Source organism: Benincasa hispida, chromosome 1, assembly GCF_009727055.1.
Source record: "Benincasa hispida cultivar B227 chromosome 1, ASM972705v1, whole genome shotgun sequence".
NCBI lineage: Eukaryota > Viridiplantae > Streptophyta > Magnoliopsida > Cucurbitales > Cucurbitaceae > Benincasa > Benincasa hispida.
Genome location: NC_052349.1, coordinates 31020220 through 31038761, shown reverse-complemented (window position 1 = coordinate 31038761; position 18542 = coordinate 31020220). Strand labels below are relative to the sequence as shown.

Below are 18542 nucleotides of genomic sequence, written 5' to 3'. Positions count from 1 at the left end.
TCCTCATGTAAGAGGAAATAGAAAAAAGAAACAAGAGTGAGAGCGATAAATGAGGAGCCATTCCTTACAATATCAAAGAGCTAGAGTGAGATGAGAACACGATAATTAAAATTGATGATTTGTTTTAAAATGTGAAACAAATTTTATTTTAGGCACATATTTAGGCCAGCCATATAACTAACAAAAAAAATTCACTTATATTTGATTTGACAAAATTATTGATATTTATACTTAATGTTTTCATTTGATTCGTCGTGTTCTTGTCATAGTACTTCAGTCTTTGCAAAGGCATAATGTGGATTACTTAATTTTGGAGCAAGAGAGGTGGAATGAAAAGGACACTCAAGAAAACTTTATTCGTGATGATATCGAAACCATTTTACGATTGTAGTTACCCAAACAACAATTTAACGATGAGATCATTTTGGTAATGGATAAAAAGGGAGGTTTTACAATTAAAAGTTCTCATTTTCTAAGGTGGAAGTTGGCTCATTCTAATGAGGCCAACCCTTCCACGATAGGGCTTTTTTTTGCATATGTGGAAAAATTTTTGGAAGTCTAAGGCCTCATCTAAAGCTAAGATTTATTGTTTGGAAAATCTTCCACGACATTAATCCTATCAAAACCAATCTTGCAAAAAAGAGAATCCATTATGAAATGTTGTGTGTGTGTTGTGTAGGGCTTAGATGAAAACTTCTTCTCTTATTATATGGAAATATCTGGTAACGAAGGATATTAGACCTTGCTTTCTTACTTTTAATTTGGATTCTATTTGTGATGATGAAGTAATTAGGATCATTGGGATTATATTATAGATCGGGTTTCTCCTTCAGAGTTGGAGTTGGTTGTGATCGTTACATGGAAGATTTGTGAGGCCATAAATAACCTGGTGTTATTGAGTATGAGATCATTAGTGTTTTTATGAGAAGTGTATCCATGAGATGTGAAACTTATGTTTGGAGCCCGTTGGCAAAGTGGTGGTGGGGAATTCGTTAAATCCTTCTCCATTGGGTTGACATCCTTTTTTGCAACCATTGGAAGTTAAACATTGATGTTGCCTGGAGTCCTGATCGTTAAAGCAACGGATTAGGTTGGGTGCTTCGAAACCATCTAAGTCTCATTCGCCTTGTTGGCCTTAAGTTTGTCCAAAGATGCAAAGAAGTCGAAACATTAAAGCATTAGCTATTAATGAAGGCTTTCATAGTATTTCCTCCATCAATGTTTCAACCTGTCATTGTAGATCGAATTTTTGGAGGATGTTAATTTGCTTGATGATTTAGGCAAAGTCTTTTTCTTCTTCAGATCATAGTGAAGTCTCATTCTTCATCAACGAGGCTAAGTCTCTTGCCCATGATTTGGACGACATTTCTTTTATCTATGTTCATCATATAAATAATGTCCTGACCTATTATTTGGCTTCCAAGGCGTTGGAAGAGAAAGTTTCATCTCTACTCTATTTCCTTTACCTATATAGTTTGAGTCTCTTGTTTCTACTGTTGTAATTCTTTATAGGGTCTTGTTTGTTTCCTTAAAAAATGTTTTCATTTATTTTCTAATCAAAATAACATTTTTGCCATGATCATTTGAAGAGATTTTTTATAATCTTTTCCCTATCCTTATTTTGAGATAGATCATTAACAATTAAAAGAATTATAATTAGCTTTTTTTATTTATTTTCTAAAAGGTATTGTTGAATGTTCCTCAACAAGTGAGTAGAGAAAGGGTGTTTGGTGGCTGGTAAGGGATGCAGTTATACGGAATGTAATTTAAAGCTCATGTTTGGATTGAGCGTTTTCAGCTCGATTTTGTAATATAAAATTCATTCTATTTCGACAGTTTTCAATCCAACCCTCTTTTTCATTGTTTTCATGATTCACGAACTCATTTTTGTTTGTCTTTAATTACTCACATTAGGGGTGTACATGGGTTGAGTTGGGTTGAAGGTATTTTCTGGACCAATCCAAAAATTCGAGTTGGTTTGACTGGCAACCCAAATGACCCAAATAAAAGCTTTCAACCCAATCCAACCCAACCCTTAAAATTCGGGTTGGGTTGGGTTAGGTTGTCGAGTTATTACTTTTTTTTTTTAATAAAAAAAATATGTAAATTTATATAAAACACATGATTAATAACTAAAATCTCATAAAATTAAGATGCTAAATACTAAATATCTATGAAATTTATTGTAAACTTTAAACAAAGACAAATATCATAACAATTTTAAAAGAAACTTATTAAAAATTCAAAAATTAATTAATACAAAGAAATCAAACTTTAAAGAGAGAGGAATATATATATAAAATTTGGGCTGGGTTGGGTTAGCCCAGATTTTTTTTAATCAAACCCACAACCCAACCCAACCTTACATTTTGGGTTTGGGTAGTCCGAGTTGTTCGGTTTGTCGGGTTATTTGAACACCTCTAACTCACGTTTTTCAACACTCATTTGATTTCCAGTAATTTTGATTACATTCCAACTCTCCAAACAACCTCTTAGTCTTTTAAGTTTTAAATTCGGTTTCAATTTATCCACTAAGTTTCAAAATGTTGCAAATTTACCCTTGAAGTTTGAATTTTGTTTCAAATTGGTCTCTAGGTTTCAAGATTTTACACTTTTAACCTGATTTTTCATTAAAGACTCACATTCTATCATTAACATCAATGTCTATTAATTAATTTAAAATAATTATGAAAGAAAAAATTTAAATTAAATTTTAATAGTGATGAAATAGTAGTGAAACTTAATTAATTATAATTCTTTTAATTATTTTTAACTAATAAAAAGACATTAACACTAAAAACAAAAAAAAAAACAATTACTTAATGAAAATAAAAGCTAGGGCCCATTTAGATTGACTTTAGAAAAAGTATTTTTCAAAAAATCATTTTTATTTAAACACTTCTGATAATAACAGATAGATCAAAAGTTATTTTGAGTAGTTGTCAAAAACTTTAATTTCTTCCCAAATGACTTGTTTTTTAAATTAAACACTTGAAAAATATATTCCAAACACACTCTAGATGGAAGGACTTGTATTTTTCTCATTATATTATTAAAAAAAATAATTGTTTTAAATGATAAAACTTTTGAAATGTTTTCAAGTATAGCAAAAAGTCACTATCTATCAATGATAGATACATCAATTAGTGGACGATAGACCACATAGACATTTATCAGATATTGTAAATATCTATTATCATTTATAGATAATGTTATTTTGTTATATTTATAAATAAATCGCTTCATTTTTTTTAATTTGAAAACCACCCTTAAAAATTGAAATAGGAAAATGGGAGGGTTGGATATGTATTATGAATTATGAACCATGATGATGATGATGCGGCGTCGTTTTGGGCAATAATCCGTGAATTAGATTAGGAAAAGTTAAAAAGAATCTGGGAGGGACGAGACTTGTTGACGGAGTAATCCAGTTTGTGAGTGTTTCTTCTTCTTCTTCTTCTTCTTCATCATCATCATCATCATCTCCATTTTTCTGAATTCTCCATCTACAGAGAAATAAAAGAAAACCAAGTTCTCTCTTTCTCTTCTCTTCTCTTCTCGCAACTCCTTAAACCTAACCCCATGCCCTCGCCTTCCATAGCTTCCACTTCCATTACCTTCACTTTCCAAGGTCCACACTAGTTCTGCCAAGGTTAAGGCACCAAGATCTGTATCTTCTTCCCCCTCTATGATCGCCTCCGGCACCGACATCGCCCCCTCCTTCGGCGTCGGCGGCGGCCTCTTCTCCCAGATGATGGCGGTGGCACGCCCCAATGCAGCCGTCGCGGTCACCGCCTTGGCCGGCTTCGCTGTGGTCGTCGTTCTCTTCTACTCTGCCAGTAGGTAAAGCCCAATACACAAATCTCTCTTCTTCCCCACAATTTCCAACCAAAAGATTTCATTTCCATTTTCCTCCACTAGTCAATTTTCCGTAGATGAGAGCTCTTAAACGAACTCCAACTTCCTCTTCTCCGGATCCGAATTCCAATTCTCCTCCCTCTTCCTCATCTTCCTCATCCTCAGCCTCTTCCTCATGGGTTCATTTGCGTTCGGTTCTATTCGTTGTCACTTCCTCTTCACCGGCTTCTTCTTCCTCCTCCTCCTCTGATCGGTGAGTCTCTCTTTCCTTCCCATTTCTCTTATTCAGCTCTAAATTAAACTTTAACCTAGTTTTCCAAACAGATCTTCGGCGTTTCGTTTCTAGGCTTCATCTTTTTGTTCAATCTAGATGTTTAGGTTGTCTTAGTTCCATGTTTCATTTCTCGAGTACGTTCAGGTTCCTTTCCCCACGTCGTGTAGTTACTATCTAAATCTCCAGTTTGCTTCGGTCTTTTAGAGCACTTGATCATTGCACTCATCTTTTATTTCTTAAACTATAACTGGTGAATTGATAGTGTCATCATCCTTGTTCATACGGAGGAGATGCCATTTCATTGGATAATATTAAAATTAATTGACTTTGCTCTATTAACCTTGTCTCAGGGGACGCCTTAAATCACCTTGGTCACGCAAGAAAAGGAAGCACGCACTTTCACCGCAACAATGGAGGGGTTTGTTTACACCAGATGGGAAACTTAGAGATGGTGGCATTAAGTTTTTGAAGAAAGTTCGCAGTGGAGTGAGTAAACGTCACTTTGTCTCACACATTTTATTTCAGGAGCTACAAGTTCTTTCATAAATTTGAGATATTTACCAATTGGATTTTGATCTGATGATTTTTACTAGGGTGTAGATCCAAGTATTAGAGCAGAGGTCTGGCCGTTCCTTCTTGGATTGTAAGTGCCCCCCTCATTTTGTATCTTGCATATGCTTCTCTTGTATTATGTACACACAACATTTTTGTTTTTTAGTCTGTTGGGGATCTGGTTACAATGCTGGGTTCCTCTTCCTCTTGTTGCTTACAAAGTGCATCATCTTTCTTAACACAAATATATGAGCTATTTTAATTCAAAACCTTAGATTGTGTGGCTATGTAATCTGAATGAGCTAATCTAGTTTGGTATGCCGATTTTTCCCAAAATTTTCCTTCTCAAATGTTTTTTGAGTTGAAAACATAAAGTTTGGACTCTTGGGTCTTGGGTATTGATTTGGCTGGTCTTCTCTCCTTTGCTTTTTTATCCTTTTGACCATTGTGTGTGGGCAAGAAAGCAGTGGTTTGATACAGGTTTCTTTCTATCTAGTTCATTATTCTTGCTATTGTATCATCATCATCATCCTTGTGGTTTCTTCAATCTCATCCTCTTTGTATTGCATATCTGTGCGAGCTAAATGTCTCTTTGAGATCCACTCTATTCAGTTTCCCACTCTCTCGCTAAACACTACATATGCCATCTGTACTATATAATAGCAAGGGTATACTTTGCTCTAACCACAATAAATGTCTGAGTGTCAATATGTCCAAATGAGTTTAAAAGTGTGCCCTAGTATGTCTGCAATGCTAAAGTATAATGAAAAGGTTTGAAGTTTTACTACTTGGACGCTTGATCATGGTGTTTTGGAATCAATGATCGGTTAAAATTGGAGAGTGTGTTACATAGGTATGTATCATATAAACGTAGATGGGTAATTAGGTATAGAGCTATTTCTGTATATAAATAAAACGGATGCTGCATTCTGATGCTTCTTCACCGTATAACTTTTTCTCTTTTGCATGCATTCATCTTATATTTTGTTCTTATGTTTTTGTTTTTGTTTGTTTTTTCGTTTTTTTTAAACAATCTGAAGGCATTGCTTTTGTAGTCTTTTGGGTGGGGGCTGTCTTTACCTATAGCCCCTAGATGGTTTCCCCTTCTGCTACAATACATTCGCCATTTTTCCTTTTAATAAAAATATTGTTCAGTTTTCTATAGAACTAGTCAAGTGTAATAAAGATTCACGTCATGCTATATGGTCATACTTGCTGTGCTGCTATGCTATGTGTGTGCAATGGTATTGTTCAGCATCATGTGGTGTGAGAAATATGTATTGACATAACTACTTGTGTCTTCAACAGCTATGACTTGAGCAGTTCTGAAGAAGAAAGAGATGCCGTAAGAGTACAGAAGAGGTATATGTTCTATAGTGCTAGTATTATTTCATTTTATTTTTCTTGGATAAGTTTGTGGGGGTACTTTACCCACCTGTAGCTATGTTCTGAGTTGGCATTTTAAACTTTAAAGGCGGTCAACATATACAATGCAGGAAAGAATATGAAAGACTTCGCAAACAATGCCGATCTTTACTGAAGTTTGGGGCTGAGAGTATAAAGTTGGATGATGATGAGATGAACTGCAACAAGGAAGGGGGCAATCAGCATGTTGCTCATGGTGATGACTCTCCTACTTTGGAAGATGTGGTTAGTGCTAGAGAATCTATTTATAGTGACGAAAAGGCCTCAAACTTTAGATACTTGGATGGAACCTCGGGGGTTTTGTTGGAAGAGGATGACAGCTCTAGACGGATGACAAGTGTCGATGCTGATGCTTCCGTTCTAAATACTGAATCATCTGATTCAGATTCTTCTGAGGACCCTGAAGTTAGTCAAACATTCCCTTCCTCTGATGGTAGAGAGGACAATGATCCTGAGTTCACTTCCAACAATTCATCTCCCTTGGTAACAGAGGTTACATCCAAATTTCGCTGTAATGAAGACTTTACAACATGGCAGCGGATCATCCGCCTTGATGCAGTACGTGCAAATGCAGAATGGATAGCCTACGCACCATCCCTAGCAGCAGTATCAGATGATGAGGCTAGACATTGTGCCGAGGTTGTTGGTTTGAAAGATTACGATCACCTAGAGTCCTGTAGAATCTTTCACGCTGCTAGATTAGTGACTATTCTTGAAGCATATGCTCTATATGATCCTGAAATTGGGTATTGCCAAGGAATGAGTGATCTGCTTTCTCCTATAATCACGGTGATAACTGAAGATCATGAGGCATTCTGGTGCTTTGTAGGCTTCATGCGGAAAGCTCGGCATAACTTTAGGCTTGATGAGGTTGGAATTCGAAAGCAACTGAACATTGTATCTAGAATCATCAAATTCAAGGACTCCCACCTTTACAGACACCTGCAAGACCTCGAAGCAGAGGATTGCTTTTTCGTTTATAGGATGGTTGTGGTACTGTTTAGAAGGGAATTAACATTTGAACAGACGCTGTGCCTTTGGGAGGTGATGTGGGCTGATCAGGCAGCTATTAGAGCTGGTGTAGGTAAATCAGCTTGGAGCAGAATTAGGCAGCGAGCCCCACCCACGGAGGATCTGCTGCTCTATGCAATAGCTGCCTCAGTATTGCAGAAGAGGAAATTGATTATAGAGAAATACAACAGCATGGACGAAATTATAAGGGAATGCAACAGCATGGCTGGGCAACTCGATGTATGGAAACTATTAGACGATGCTCATGATTTAGTGGTCACCCTCCATGAGAAGATTGAAACTTCGTTTGACGAGTAAATGCTCGATCATGTTGGGTTGCTAATTTACATGCCATTCTTCTGCCTGGATCCGTATCTCTAGGCTTCTGCTCCGAGAAAGCACATCCCTTTGCTTATTCGAGGGGGTAGCAGGCGGCAGGATGTTTCTTTTGCTCACTTTCTTAATAGCTCACTGAAGCTCAATGAAGTTGTACTGACAGATTTTAATGATGAATCACTATATAATTGGCATTATATTGCATCCTCACCCTTCATCTATTTCACAGTGGCTGCCGTAACATCAGTAAACGGGAGTAGTGTATTGGGATGCACCAGTCAAATGAATTTTGAATACTAGAAAATATCTGGTTCTTGGTGTATCTTTTAGCTGGAGTAATAATCATAACTTCCGTTCTCGATCGATGAGTTAATTTTTTTGTTAATCTTGCTCGTGTACCTCTAATCTGTTTCCAGTTGACCAAGATCTATATTCAAGTGGTTTAGTAGATATCTTTTGAGGGTTTTTTTTTTCCTTTCTTCCCCCTGTTTTTGACTATGTGATAACTTCTTTCAAACTGTCTAATCCTTTTGTGTGAAGAAGTTATTGCTAACCCTAGTATTCGAGGTAAGCCATGGAAGTTTGAAAATGGTTAGAAATAATCTTAAAATATTGTCAAAAATAATCCTAAAATGTTTTTATCTTTCATAGTTAGTACTCGTACTTGTTTGGAGAATTCATTGAAATAGTTTTTCTTCTTTCATTCTAGTTGAGATCAATTTCGATATTTTACCGAGAAAGCTAAAAAAATTGATGATTTAGATGTGCGATGAAAAGAAGTAAACTTTTTATTTCAACATCGGGGTTAATTTTGGTCGGGAAAGATCAATAAAAACTATTTTAATGAATTCTGAAAGATTTTTTTTTTTTTTTTTTTGAGTTACTTTTTTAACATTTTAAAATCTTGTCATAATAAAATTGTTCGTTCGTCTTTAGAAGTCTCAGTTCAACAATACAATGGTGAGGTTTGAATATGATATGCAGTAAAAGATCCTTATTGACCAAACTCTAATCGATAACATTTCTTTTTGTTTTTATTTCCACAATTTTGAACATGAGCATCTGGAATTGGCACAATTTTCAAAATGTTTATTTCATAATTGACGATACAACCCCAACAATACATCAATGTTCTTAAATACTAGAATTGAATGTCAGTTAATTGATTGATCTCAATTCATGTCTCACAAAAATGGTCCAAACTCATCCTAAAGATTCTTGGTCAAATCAATGTGGTCATTCAGACAAAATTGTTCGGTGGAGTTGGCGATCGACCAAATTCTACAGCATCAATTTTTATACTCGTGTGAACAGTTTTTTCAACTTTTGCCTGCTTTCCATCTGTTTAATTGTCATTGAAAAGTTTGTTGGTGTTGGTAACTTGCAAGGTCTTCCCATAGTAACCAGCAGTTTCCACAATGAGTTGCTTTCTCAAAATTTCTGAATTGAGCAGTGGTCTTCATTAATGCCCCTTTGCCTTTGACATCAAAATTAACCGATTTTAGTCTACATGTATTCAAACTATAATCACACAACCAAATAAACAACATAGACGCCTTCGATGCTGCGATGATTCATGCATAGTTGAACATAATGATATTGCGATATCCGGTCAATGATAATGGTGGACACAATTGAAACAGGTTTCGATGTGAATGAATACTATAGGATTAGTAATTTGCAACAGTGAATGAAAAACCATACAGAATCAAACTCAATTGTAAAGCATTCATCCAAAGATGTTAAAGAGAATGAATACAAGGTTACGGTGAAGAGTATGTTTTGATGATGCAGTTTGATTCAATTTGTCAGAGTATTTTATTAAGTTCTAACTCATACAGTAACAGATAGCTGCAATATTTTTATCTGCTTGAAACTTGATGCATTCTAAAAGTTATCAAGAGTTTGCAGCTTCTCTACATCTTGAATATGCATAAAATTCGGTCTAAACTCTAGACTACAAAGCTCTTTCTAGATTCAACTTTTACTGGAAGAGAAAAAACTCATGCAGATTGGGGGATGAACCTTAGCCAAGGCAAGAATTGATGAAGGGAGAATCCATAAACCTTCTCCACATATCAAACCAGAAGCAACGGCCGGAACCATCAATTCAGCCTTTCGACGATTTAGATAGTGCCACACGAACACGATCAGGCTCCCCACGCACATATCGATCGCAAAATAAGCCCCAACAAGGAAAGGCACAGCCATGGCCATTGGCAGTGGGATCCATTTCCCGATTTTTTTAGGGGTAAGATCTCTCATCAAGTTGGCTACTATGGCAAAGCTAAAGAACCCATAACACAACTGCAAGCAATGCTGTGGCAGAGCTGAGAAACCTTCAACTCCTAAAATAGCCATGTTTCGATATATGATGGCATATGGGACCTTGTATTCACCATCTGGGTTGGCGAGATCGAAAGCCTTGTAGAACATAAAGAATGTGAGAGGAGCTACGATGCAGCCTATGGCTGTGCCAATAGCTTGGCTTAAAAGCATGGCTCTTGGAGATGTAAGTGTGAGATGGCCAGTCTTGAAATCATGCATCAAATCAGAAGAGATGGAAACAATAGACTTGATCAAACCACAACCTACAAGTCCTGCAACTACACCATCATTTTTACCAGCCATGGCAGCAAGCACAAACAGAGCCACTTTCCCATAGTTATAAGCCATATTCATATCAGTTAGACCCGCACCATATGCATTGCAAAAGCTAAGAGACGGCGCCAAAGTATAGGCAACAACTATGTAGTACCACTTGACCGCCGAGAACATGATTGGGATAACAATGATAGAGACAATGGAGAAGAAGATGTAGCCTGTGATTGCCACCCATATCGGAATACCATCTCTCGAGAACACTTCATTTCGTCGATGATCATCAGAAGTTTGGATTGAATCATCCGGGACTGCATCCATGAAAACACTATGTCATAATTAATGAAAGGAAACTTGGGAATGGCACATCTACTATCATCCCCCAGCACAAGTTGCAGAATTATGCATTAAGCTAGTGTACATTGCTACAAGTGGTGAGAGCTGAGAAGTAACTTGCTAAGATAGAGCAGACACAACAAATTGAAGGATAGAATCATCAATTTACATGTTTTCAGCTTCTTGTTGGTTGCTTTTGCATACATGCTTGAGCCAGTGAAATACAGAATCTTAAGGAAATGATAAAGCCCATCTCCAAGTATCAAAGCAATTGATACAAATACCTGCACAAAACCAAGCAAGGGGACAAGAAAACAGAATTCAGTACAAATTTTAATTATGATGTCCTGAGATTGTGTAAAATAAACACCCCATTTCCTATTTTATACCTTGTAACCATTGAGGCTTTTCATACTACTCTCTGGAAGAGATCCAGGATACCATTCCCCTTTAAGTCCCTTCATTAAGGGCCACATTATGCCCCAAGAAAGAATTGCACCAAGAAGTAACGACAAGTTCACAAGATGGGAGCATATCATCCCTGCTCCAATATAGGTCAAGCTGAAATCAAAGTAAAACCTGCAAAATATTTTGCCAATCAGTAGGGCGGAAGCCAATTTCAAGTATGGAAAAGAAGATGCAAATAGGCAAGATGTTGAGCACCCACGAATCTTGCCAAGCTTTCAATCCAAATGTAGGAAACTGTGCAAATCCACATTTCTCTCCCCCAGAATAAAACCATTGGAATAGTGCCCAGAGAAAACTAAATGAAAAGTATTTCATGAATCCACGAACCTGCTTCCTGGGCAAAGAAATGAAGAAAGAAGTTCTTTTGAGTTGCTTTCAAATCAAGTTCCACACAATTTTTTTCTAAGAACTCCTTACTCATGGTTTTCATTGTTTTCATATTTCGACATTTGATTTCTTAGCTAATTTCCAGAAAAAGAAAAAACAACAATACTAAAAGTTTTCAAAGTTTGGCTTTTATTTTGAAAATACTCCTAACATCCATATAACAAAACATAGAAAGCAAAAACAAAATAGTTACCGAAGGGGCTTAATTTTAAAGATTATATTTTGATTAGGAAAAGATATAAGAGCCACGAGGGATTGCATACTTCGCCATCTTGTCTCCTTTTGGTGTGTGGAAACCATTAATGAGAACAGCAGTTGCGGTTCCACTTGGATAAGTCAATTTATAGTCTAGAATCATGATCTGCAGTACAACTGAAGGCACCATTAATAAAACCAACCATCCAAAGTTCTCAACCACATAACTTCTCTCAGAAAGAAGTATACCTTTCTAAGGGGAACCAAGGCAAGAAGTCCAACAAAACTACTGACAGAGAGGAAGGCAGTGATCCAACCAATTCCAAGTTCTTTGGTACTTCCAGGAGCATTTCCTTCTGTGTCCACGCCTGCTTGCTCGTATGTCTTCCTGCTCAAACCAAACAAGTAGGATCCAAAGCCGCCTACATAACAACAACTGAAATATCAAACACATCTATTATGAAATCGACAAATAAAGAACATATAAAATGTAAAGATTACTAGAGAAATCGATATAGAGATTTTAACTAACAGTGTCTTGGCCATTAATCGTTCAAAGCACCAGATAACATATTCAAGACATTCTAAAAAAAAAAAAAAACAAAGCATTTCCATGGCAAAAACATTTGGCTAGCACATAGCTGTCTTACCTCCAACAGCAATGCTGTAACAAGCCACGGCACATGTCTGAATTACACTATTTTCCTGCCGTGTAAAGGGAGTGGATACAATTCCAGCTTTCTCAAGCAACGTAGTCCATGTCTTTATAAAGACAAATGCAATAAGAGCAGCAGAGACATTCAAATTTGGGACTAAACCTGTTGTAAGATTAAGCTTCATCACTATTACACTGTACATAATTCCTATTGCTATGCTTGCAACAACACCCCGGATTGTAATCTGTCTACTCCAAGGCGCAATTCTTTTTACATTTTCTGCCTCATCATGAGTCTTCTCTTCCTCTATACTTTCAGCAGTTTCAATTTCTTGCACTTCTTCTATGTTTGAGTTCCCCATTTGAATAATCAAACTCTTCAATCCAATCAGATTCAGCTATCTACCATTTTCATTGTCTCAAGCAAGTAAGAACCCAAAAAGGGGAGGCTTAAATAGTTCGATATAATATAAGATTTGAGAATAAAGACAACAAATTCAACCCCATTAAAAATACATACCTTATAGATGAAAATTCAAAACTATTGACTTGGGGACAGTTGTTTTGCCTGTTTTTCAGACCAAGATACTCAAATAAATGGATGAATTTTCAATCTTCTAGTCATCTCTGCTGACTCTCAATGCAATTACATGACAGAATAACAACAATCCCCAATTTTTTTTTATAGTCAAATGATCCAATAACAGCCGAGGCAGCCAGAGTGGGAAATCAAAATATGGTTTGTACTGCAAAAAAAAAAAGTACAATAACTCGAAATTGATTTTTGTACTACACAACCGCAACTGCTTCAACAAACCCTTTAAAGAAAAAAGGGGGAAAATCTTCAACAAACAAACAATGGAAAGTTGACTTAGGTTTGTATTGAAAATGATGAGATCGGAGAAGATTGGACCAAAAAGTAGAGAGTAAAAAGAGTTGAGGATTAAGAGCAGTGACTCACAACTTGTATGGCCATGGCGAACCCAAATTACGACACTTCATGATGATGTAATATGAAGAAAATTTGAACCAAATATTGAACGATTAAGATGGAGCTAATTTTGGTTGATCAATGATATTTTCTTTTCTAACGTCACTTCTTGTAATTGGCAAGCGACCACGCGCACTTGAGGCTTACTTCTCTAGATAAAAATACTTGGGACATGTTTGATAGAATTATTTTCTGTTTCATGTTTTCACATGTATTTTGTTATTTATTTGTCTGCATTCAATTTAATAATATTATTTTGGAATATGTGATTCAAACCGCATAAATTTTGAAAATAACATGAATATATTTTCAGTATATTAGATTTTGAATTTAAAATTTTAAAATGTAGAATTATAATAAAAATATAAAAACAATAACACTTCATTTATAAACTACATTATTTTTGTTAAGTTTAATATATATATATAATAATTATATAAAAATTTTAATATAAAACAAATTAAAAAGTTAATTAGTAATGATTTATATTCAATTTAATATTTAGTGAATAATTAAATATATTTTCTATCACATTTTGAAAATTTATTTAGATTGAAATTTAATTTCTAAATCTTTTACCAAATATATATCTCAAAACATGAAATTCAACTTTGTTTTTATCGAATCTCTTGTTTCAAATATCTGTTTTTAGATTGTCTCCAAAACAAACCATTAGTTATCTGCCGAACTTTTTGTTTCTTTAAAAAAAAAATGATATTTTTTTAATTATTTTCATTAAAAAAGAGAATATTATATACTGCATATTGTTCCTTCGAAATTATTTTTGGAGAAGAAAAGCAAAAAGAAGCAGATTTTTCTTTATACGTGAAAAAGGAAATTAAAAGTGATCAGATCCCAATCTCTTCCCTTTTTCTGCGTCATATTCCTGCGTCTCAAAAATCAAATTCAACCATTTCAAACTAATTCAACACGTATTTAGTAGGGGTGTTCATAGATTGAGTTGGGTTTAAAAATTTTTAGATCATTTATTTAAAATTTTGTTCTAAAAAAAGCACAACGTAAATATGTAAAAATCTAGGCTATATATGTAGAAAATCCATTTTATCATGTAAGGACCTAGCCTGTATAATTTATAAACAAAATTTGATTCCCGATCAATTTATCAATTTACACATGTAAGAAATTTCATTAAATCATAGTAATAATTTTCATTATATGGACTAAATTGTTACTTATTTAAATTCATGGACTAAATTATTATAAATTTGAAAATATAAATACTAAATTATTAGTAAGTAAAATTAAAAGACTAAATTATTACAAACTAAAATTTAATACTAAATTATTACTTTAATTGAAAGTTGAGGAGTGTTAATTAACTAATTCATAGAGTTTGAAATGTCCACTTCTAATTATATTCTTGTTGATGAGAGAAAAAGAAAACTAAAAGCTGAGATTCTATTTGATAAGTATTTGATTTTTAGTCTTTGTTTTTAAAAATTAAGTCTATAGATTTTATTTCCACCTCTAAATTTCTTTTATTATTTTTCACTTTTTATCCACATTTTAGAAAATCAACCCAAATTTTGAAAACTGAAAAAAGTTAGCTTTTACAAACTTGTTTTTGCTTTTGACATTTGATTAAGAATTCAACTATTGTACAAGTATTATAAAAAATATTGAGAAAATAGACTTAATTTTTAAAAATTAAAAATTAAAAATTAAAATAATTATCCAATAGCATCTTAAACTTTTAGTGGAATTTCATGGCATGATGAAATGGGAATGGGAATGGCCCTAAGGTTCTTGATAATTAATGCGGTTATCCAATTTGTTTGGTTCATGATTGATACTTCTGTGATTGGACTTTGAGGATCACTGAAAATTATACTGATTTTAATATCTTTGTACATATATTTCTACATTTATGTCAACTTTATATATATATATATATATTGATCTCTAGATTTTGAATTTAGGTTTTTATTTAGTCATTCGTTTTTTATAGTTTAGATTTAATTTTTGGGTTTGATTTTAATTTAGATTTTAGATTTCAAACGGTTACAACCTTTGAAATTTGAATTTTGTTTCAATTTAGTCTATGAATTTCAAGTTCTATACTTTTAACATAAATTTTTCATCAAATACTATCTTTCAATCTTTAGTGTTAATATCTATCAATTAATATAAAAGAATAATATTTAATTAAACTTCACTATTTTTTCATAGCTATTAAAATTTTCCTTCATGATTGTTTTAAATTAATATAGACATTAACATCAAAAATTGAAAGTAGGTATTTAGTAAAAAAAAATGAAATTAAAGATATAAATCTTAAAATATATAAACTAAATTGAAACAAAATTCAAATCTGAAACCTAAAAATCTAGGCCATGTTTAATAACCATTTTGTTTTTTAAAATTAAGTCTATTTCATTCACATGTCTTACCATGATTTGCATCTTTATTGAGTATAATGATCGAATTCTTAGCTAATTCCAAAAACAAAAACTACTTTTTGAAAACTACTTTTTTTAGTTCTCAAAAATTGGCTTGATTTTTTAAACCATGGGTGAAAAATACATAACAAAAAGAAGAAATTTTGAGGTGAAAATAGTGTCCATAAGCTTAATTTTCAAAAATAAAAAATGAAAAATAAAATAGTTACCAAATGGGCCTGATGTTTTGAAACCTAGAAATTAAATTGAAACTAAATTCCAAACTTAAAAAGCTAAAATTATAATATTTTGAAACATAAGAACCAAATAGAAACTAAACTCAAAACTTAGGGACCAAAAATATATTTTATTACATGAATCAATCGTCAACCTCTCCCTATTTCCAAGATTGCATGATATTTGTTCATTTTAAGCATAATCCTATATTAGAATATGTTTTGTTTTTGTTTTTGTTTTTGTTTTTATTTTTTTTTAATTCAAAATGTCTCATACTAATAGAGATAAATATCTTTTATGTGCCAATGATCTTCTGATATAGCTAATGTAAGACTTTGATATAACAATAAAAAAAATGATGATTTATAGAAAGCATATCTCCATTGCAAATATCTTAAAAAAAAATCATAAGGATATCTTTTCTAGGAATTCCTAACTAGACTAAAAATTAAGTATTGCATATATAATATCTCCATGTTCTCGAGACACATCAATATGACTAAGTAAAGAGCATATTTTTATATCATTTATTATAGATCTTGGAACCATTTATTCACATATCTTTAGTATCATATGATATTTTATACTTTTAAACATAAGTTCTTCTAGTTTTACTTTTGAATCACTTGAAAAAAAACTTGTACCAATTAATATCTTATTTCTCACTAATTATATATCCAATACCTAAATCTTTTCATTTCACAATCGATATAGGGACCATCTAAACCCTATATAGTTGTACAATTTTCTTTTGTCATAATGAATAGCCCTTTCCTAGCTCCTTTTGGAATAATGTCATTTGACATTGCATAGGAATTGACCATTTTGCTCCTTCACAACTCAACTATATCTTGTCCTTTGGTGGATTGATACAAGCTTAGGGAAAAAGTGGATGTTTTGATATGATAAAATTGAAGATGTTCTTAGAACTCCTAGAAGTCAACTTTTGGGGGAGTTATAGCGATGGTCTAGATTGGACAATAATAGATTAATTCATTTATATCGATAGAGGCAAGCCATTTATCATAATATCTATAGTTATCATAAGTGAATCAATGAATTTATTTATTTGAGATCAACAATATATGCGAAGTGAAGATTTGAACATCTAATTTCTTCTTTGAGATGTTAGGCTTTAATAGTATATAAATGAAAACTTATTGACAATGATAATGTCTATGCTTATGTTGACGATTGTAATGTATTTTTAATAGTATACAAAAGAAAAATTATCAAGTACGTATAAATGATAATGTCTATGCTTGACAATGGTAATGTATTTTTAATAGTATACAAAAGAAAAATTATTAAGTATGTATATCAAAATGTCTAGGAATAAGGGTAACGAGACAATGAATTCTTTGAATTTGAACATCAATGTTCACATAAGTGAATCTTTACTATTTATAATCTATATCTATATAAAAGTATCAATGAGGAATAATTTTTTTTTGGATAATTTTAGTTGGGTTATAATAGTTTGTGTTTGTGGTGTAGATTATTTTAGTTTGGGTTATAATAGTATGTGTTTGAGGTATAAACTATTTTAGTTTGATAAGGAAACAGTAAATAATGTAGCAAAGAATAAAAAAATGATGAATGTAAAATAGTAAAACCTGTAGCAAATGAGAGTTTTGAAATAGTATTGACCGTAGCCAATTGGGAATACATAATAGTACTTACTGTAGCAAAAGTAATTATTATAGTTTTAGGATAGTTATTCTCCAAACACACCCTTACTCTCTCCAATTACTTCTCTCATTAACTACCTTCTCTCTCTCCACCCCCACCAAATTCCACTCTTGTATTTCTACAATGTGGGCTCTAACAAAAACTCCACAACCTTAATTACTTTCTCGAAAAATTGTCCAAAATAACCCCCTTTAATTTTCACATTTCAAAAATAGCATGCTTTCTGAAATCTCGTAGAATTGGTTTTTCTTGGGTCTTCTTGGGCGAGATCGAGCTCGAGATTGTGTTAATTGTTTTAACTTTTGAATATCAAATTCGATTGATGGGAAAGAAATTTTACGAATATGCCCTCCGTAATATAAAAATAACATAATTATTATAATAACCCAATTTTTGGGAAAGAGATGGTTGGCTTGGGTTATAATTATATGTTCTTAAACATGATCCAAAAATTTTCCTAGTGTTTGGAAGTCCTCAAAACATTCAGGACTCATCTTTTTGCATACATTCACGAAAAACAAGGTAAATGTAGTGATATTGTCTCTTGCAAATTTCTTGTAGTTGTTATTTGCATGCTGTTGAGGTCAATAATTTATGTTTTTGTGGTTGTTTATGCATTCTCAGTGGAAATTCAATAATCTCGATCGTGATTGAGTATAATTTCACCGAGATTTAGTGTAGGGTTTGAAATCCTAGGCGAGATATTTATATATTTGCATCGATATTATGTAATATCCCCAAGATTTTGACTAAATTTATTAAGTATGTTGAACCTGTATATGATTTTTTCAAGGATGCCTCATATATTTGTTTGTTTTGGGGGTGAATGGAAGGACGATGAGAAAGAATACATAGGGGGTTAGTTGAAAGGGTTAATTGTCGACGTCGGAATAAAGTACAAAGAGTTTTTATGAGAAATATATAGAATTAGTGGAATAAATTCTGTTGAGTTTGAATTGGTTATAAGGTGTTTGTACAATGTTAGGTCGAATATATTTTCCTTTGTGATCAATAATCAATAAGATCTTCATTTTTTCTTAACTGGTGACACTGTGTCTCAAGTGGCTCTTTTAGTATCAAAGTTAACAGTAGTAGTCTATAAATCTAGAAGTAAAGATACCGTCA

At 33.2% G+C, this 18542-nt stretch overlaps 2 protein-coding genes across 7 annotated transcripts; one reads left to right on the top strand and one right to left on the bottom strand.

Annotated features, from left to right (window-relative positions):
- The first annotated feature begins 3440 nt into the window (after nt 1–3440).
- On the top strand, nt 3441–7818 carry LOC120084620 (GTPase-activating protein GYP7-like). Of its 3 annotated transcripts, XM_039040441.1 has the most exons (6): nt 3441–3843; nt 3941–4111; nt 4483–4618; nt 4726–4775; nt 5993–6046; nt 6181–7818. In XM_039040441.1, the coding sequence occupies exons 1-6, from the start codon at nt 3689–3691 to the stop codon at nt 7436–7438; spliced, it is 1824 nt and encodes a 607-aa protein (XP_038896369.1). In that variant the 5' UTR covers nt 3441–3688; the 3' UTR covers nt 7439–7818. The 3 variants fall into 3 exon arrangements, with proteins under 3 accessions (XP_038896369.1, XP_038896363.1, XP_038896358.1); XM_039040435.1 differs by lacking the exon at nt 3941–4111; XM_039040430.1 differs by having other exon boundaries at nt 3441–4111.
- Nucleotides 7819–8524: 706 nt separating this feature from the next.
- Nucleotides 8525–13219, bottom strand: LOC120088794 (metal-nicotianamine transporter YSL3-like). Of its 4 annotated transcripts, none has more exons than XM_039046248.1 (9): nt 12619–13048; nt 12094–12500; nt 11693–11865; nt 11512–11609; nt 11061–11195; nt 10783–10972; nt 10563–10677; nt 9482–10368; nt 8525–8933 (listed from the first exon to the last, which is right to left on the bottom strand). In XM_039046248.1, exons 2-9 carry the CDS (start codon nt 12458–12460, stop codon nt 8919–8921), a joined length of 1980 nt encoding a protein of 659 aa, XP_038902176.1. In that variant the 5' UTR covers nt 12461–12500; nt 12619–13048; the 3' UTR covers nt 8525–8918. The 4 variants fall into 4 exon arrangements, with proteins under 4 accessions (XP_038902176.1, XP_038902170.1, XP_038902165.1 ...); XM_039046242.1 differs by lacking the exon at nt 8525–8933 and adding an exon at nt 13060–13219 and having other exon boundaries at nt 9220–10368; nt 12619–12844; XM_039046237.1 differs by lacking the exon at nt 8525–8933 and having other exon boundaries at nt 9220–10368; nt 12619–13047.
- Between the last annotated feature and the right edge of the window lie 5323 nt (nt 13220–18542).

Coding starts and splice junctions, on each gene's coding strand:
- LOC120084620 (XM_039040441.1), top strand. CDS start 3,689: ATGATCGCCTCCGGCACCGACATCGCCCCCTCCTTCGGCGTCGGCGGC. Junction 4,112..4,482: donor TCCTCCTCCTCCTCTGATCG/GTGAGTCTCTCT, acceptor ACCTTGTCTCAG/GGGACGCCTTAAATCACCTT. Junction 4,776..5,992: donor TGGCCGTTCCTTCTTGGATT/GTAAGTGCCCCC, acceptor TGTCTTCAACAG/CTATGACTTGAGCAGTTCTG.
- LOC120088794 (XM_039046242.1), bottom strand. CDS start 12,460: ATGGGGAACTCAAACATAGAAGAAGTGCAAGAAATTGAAACTGCTGAA. Junction 10,973..11,060: donor TTGAAAGCTTGGCAAGATTC/GTGGGTGCTCAA, acceptor AATATTTTGCAG/GTTTTACTTTGATTTCAGCT. Junction 10,369..10,562: donor CAACAAGAAGCTGAAAACAT/GTAAATTGATGA, acceptor TCATGGATGCAG/TCCCGGATGATTCAATCCAA.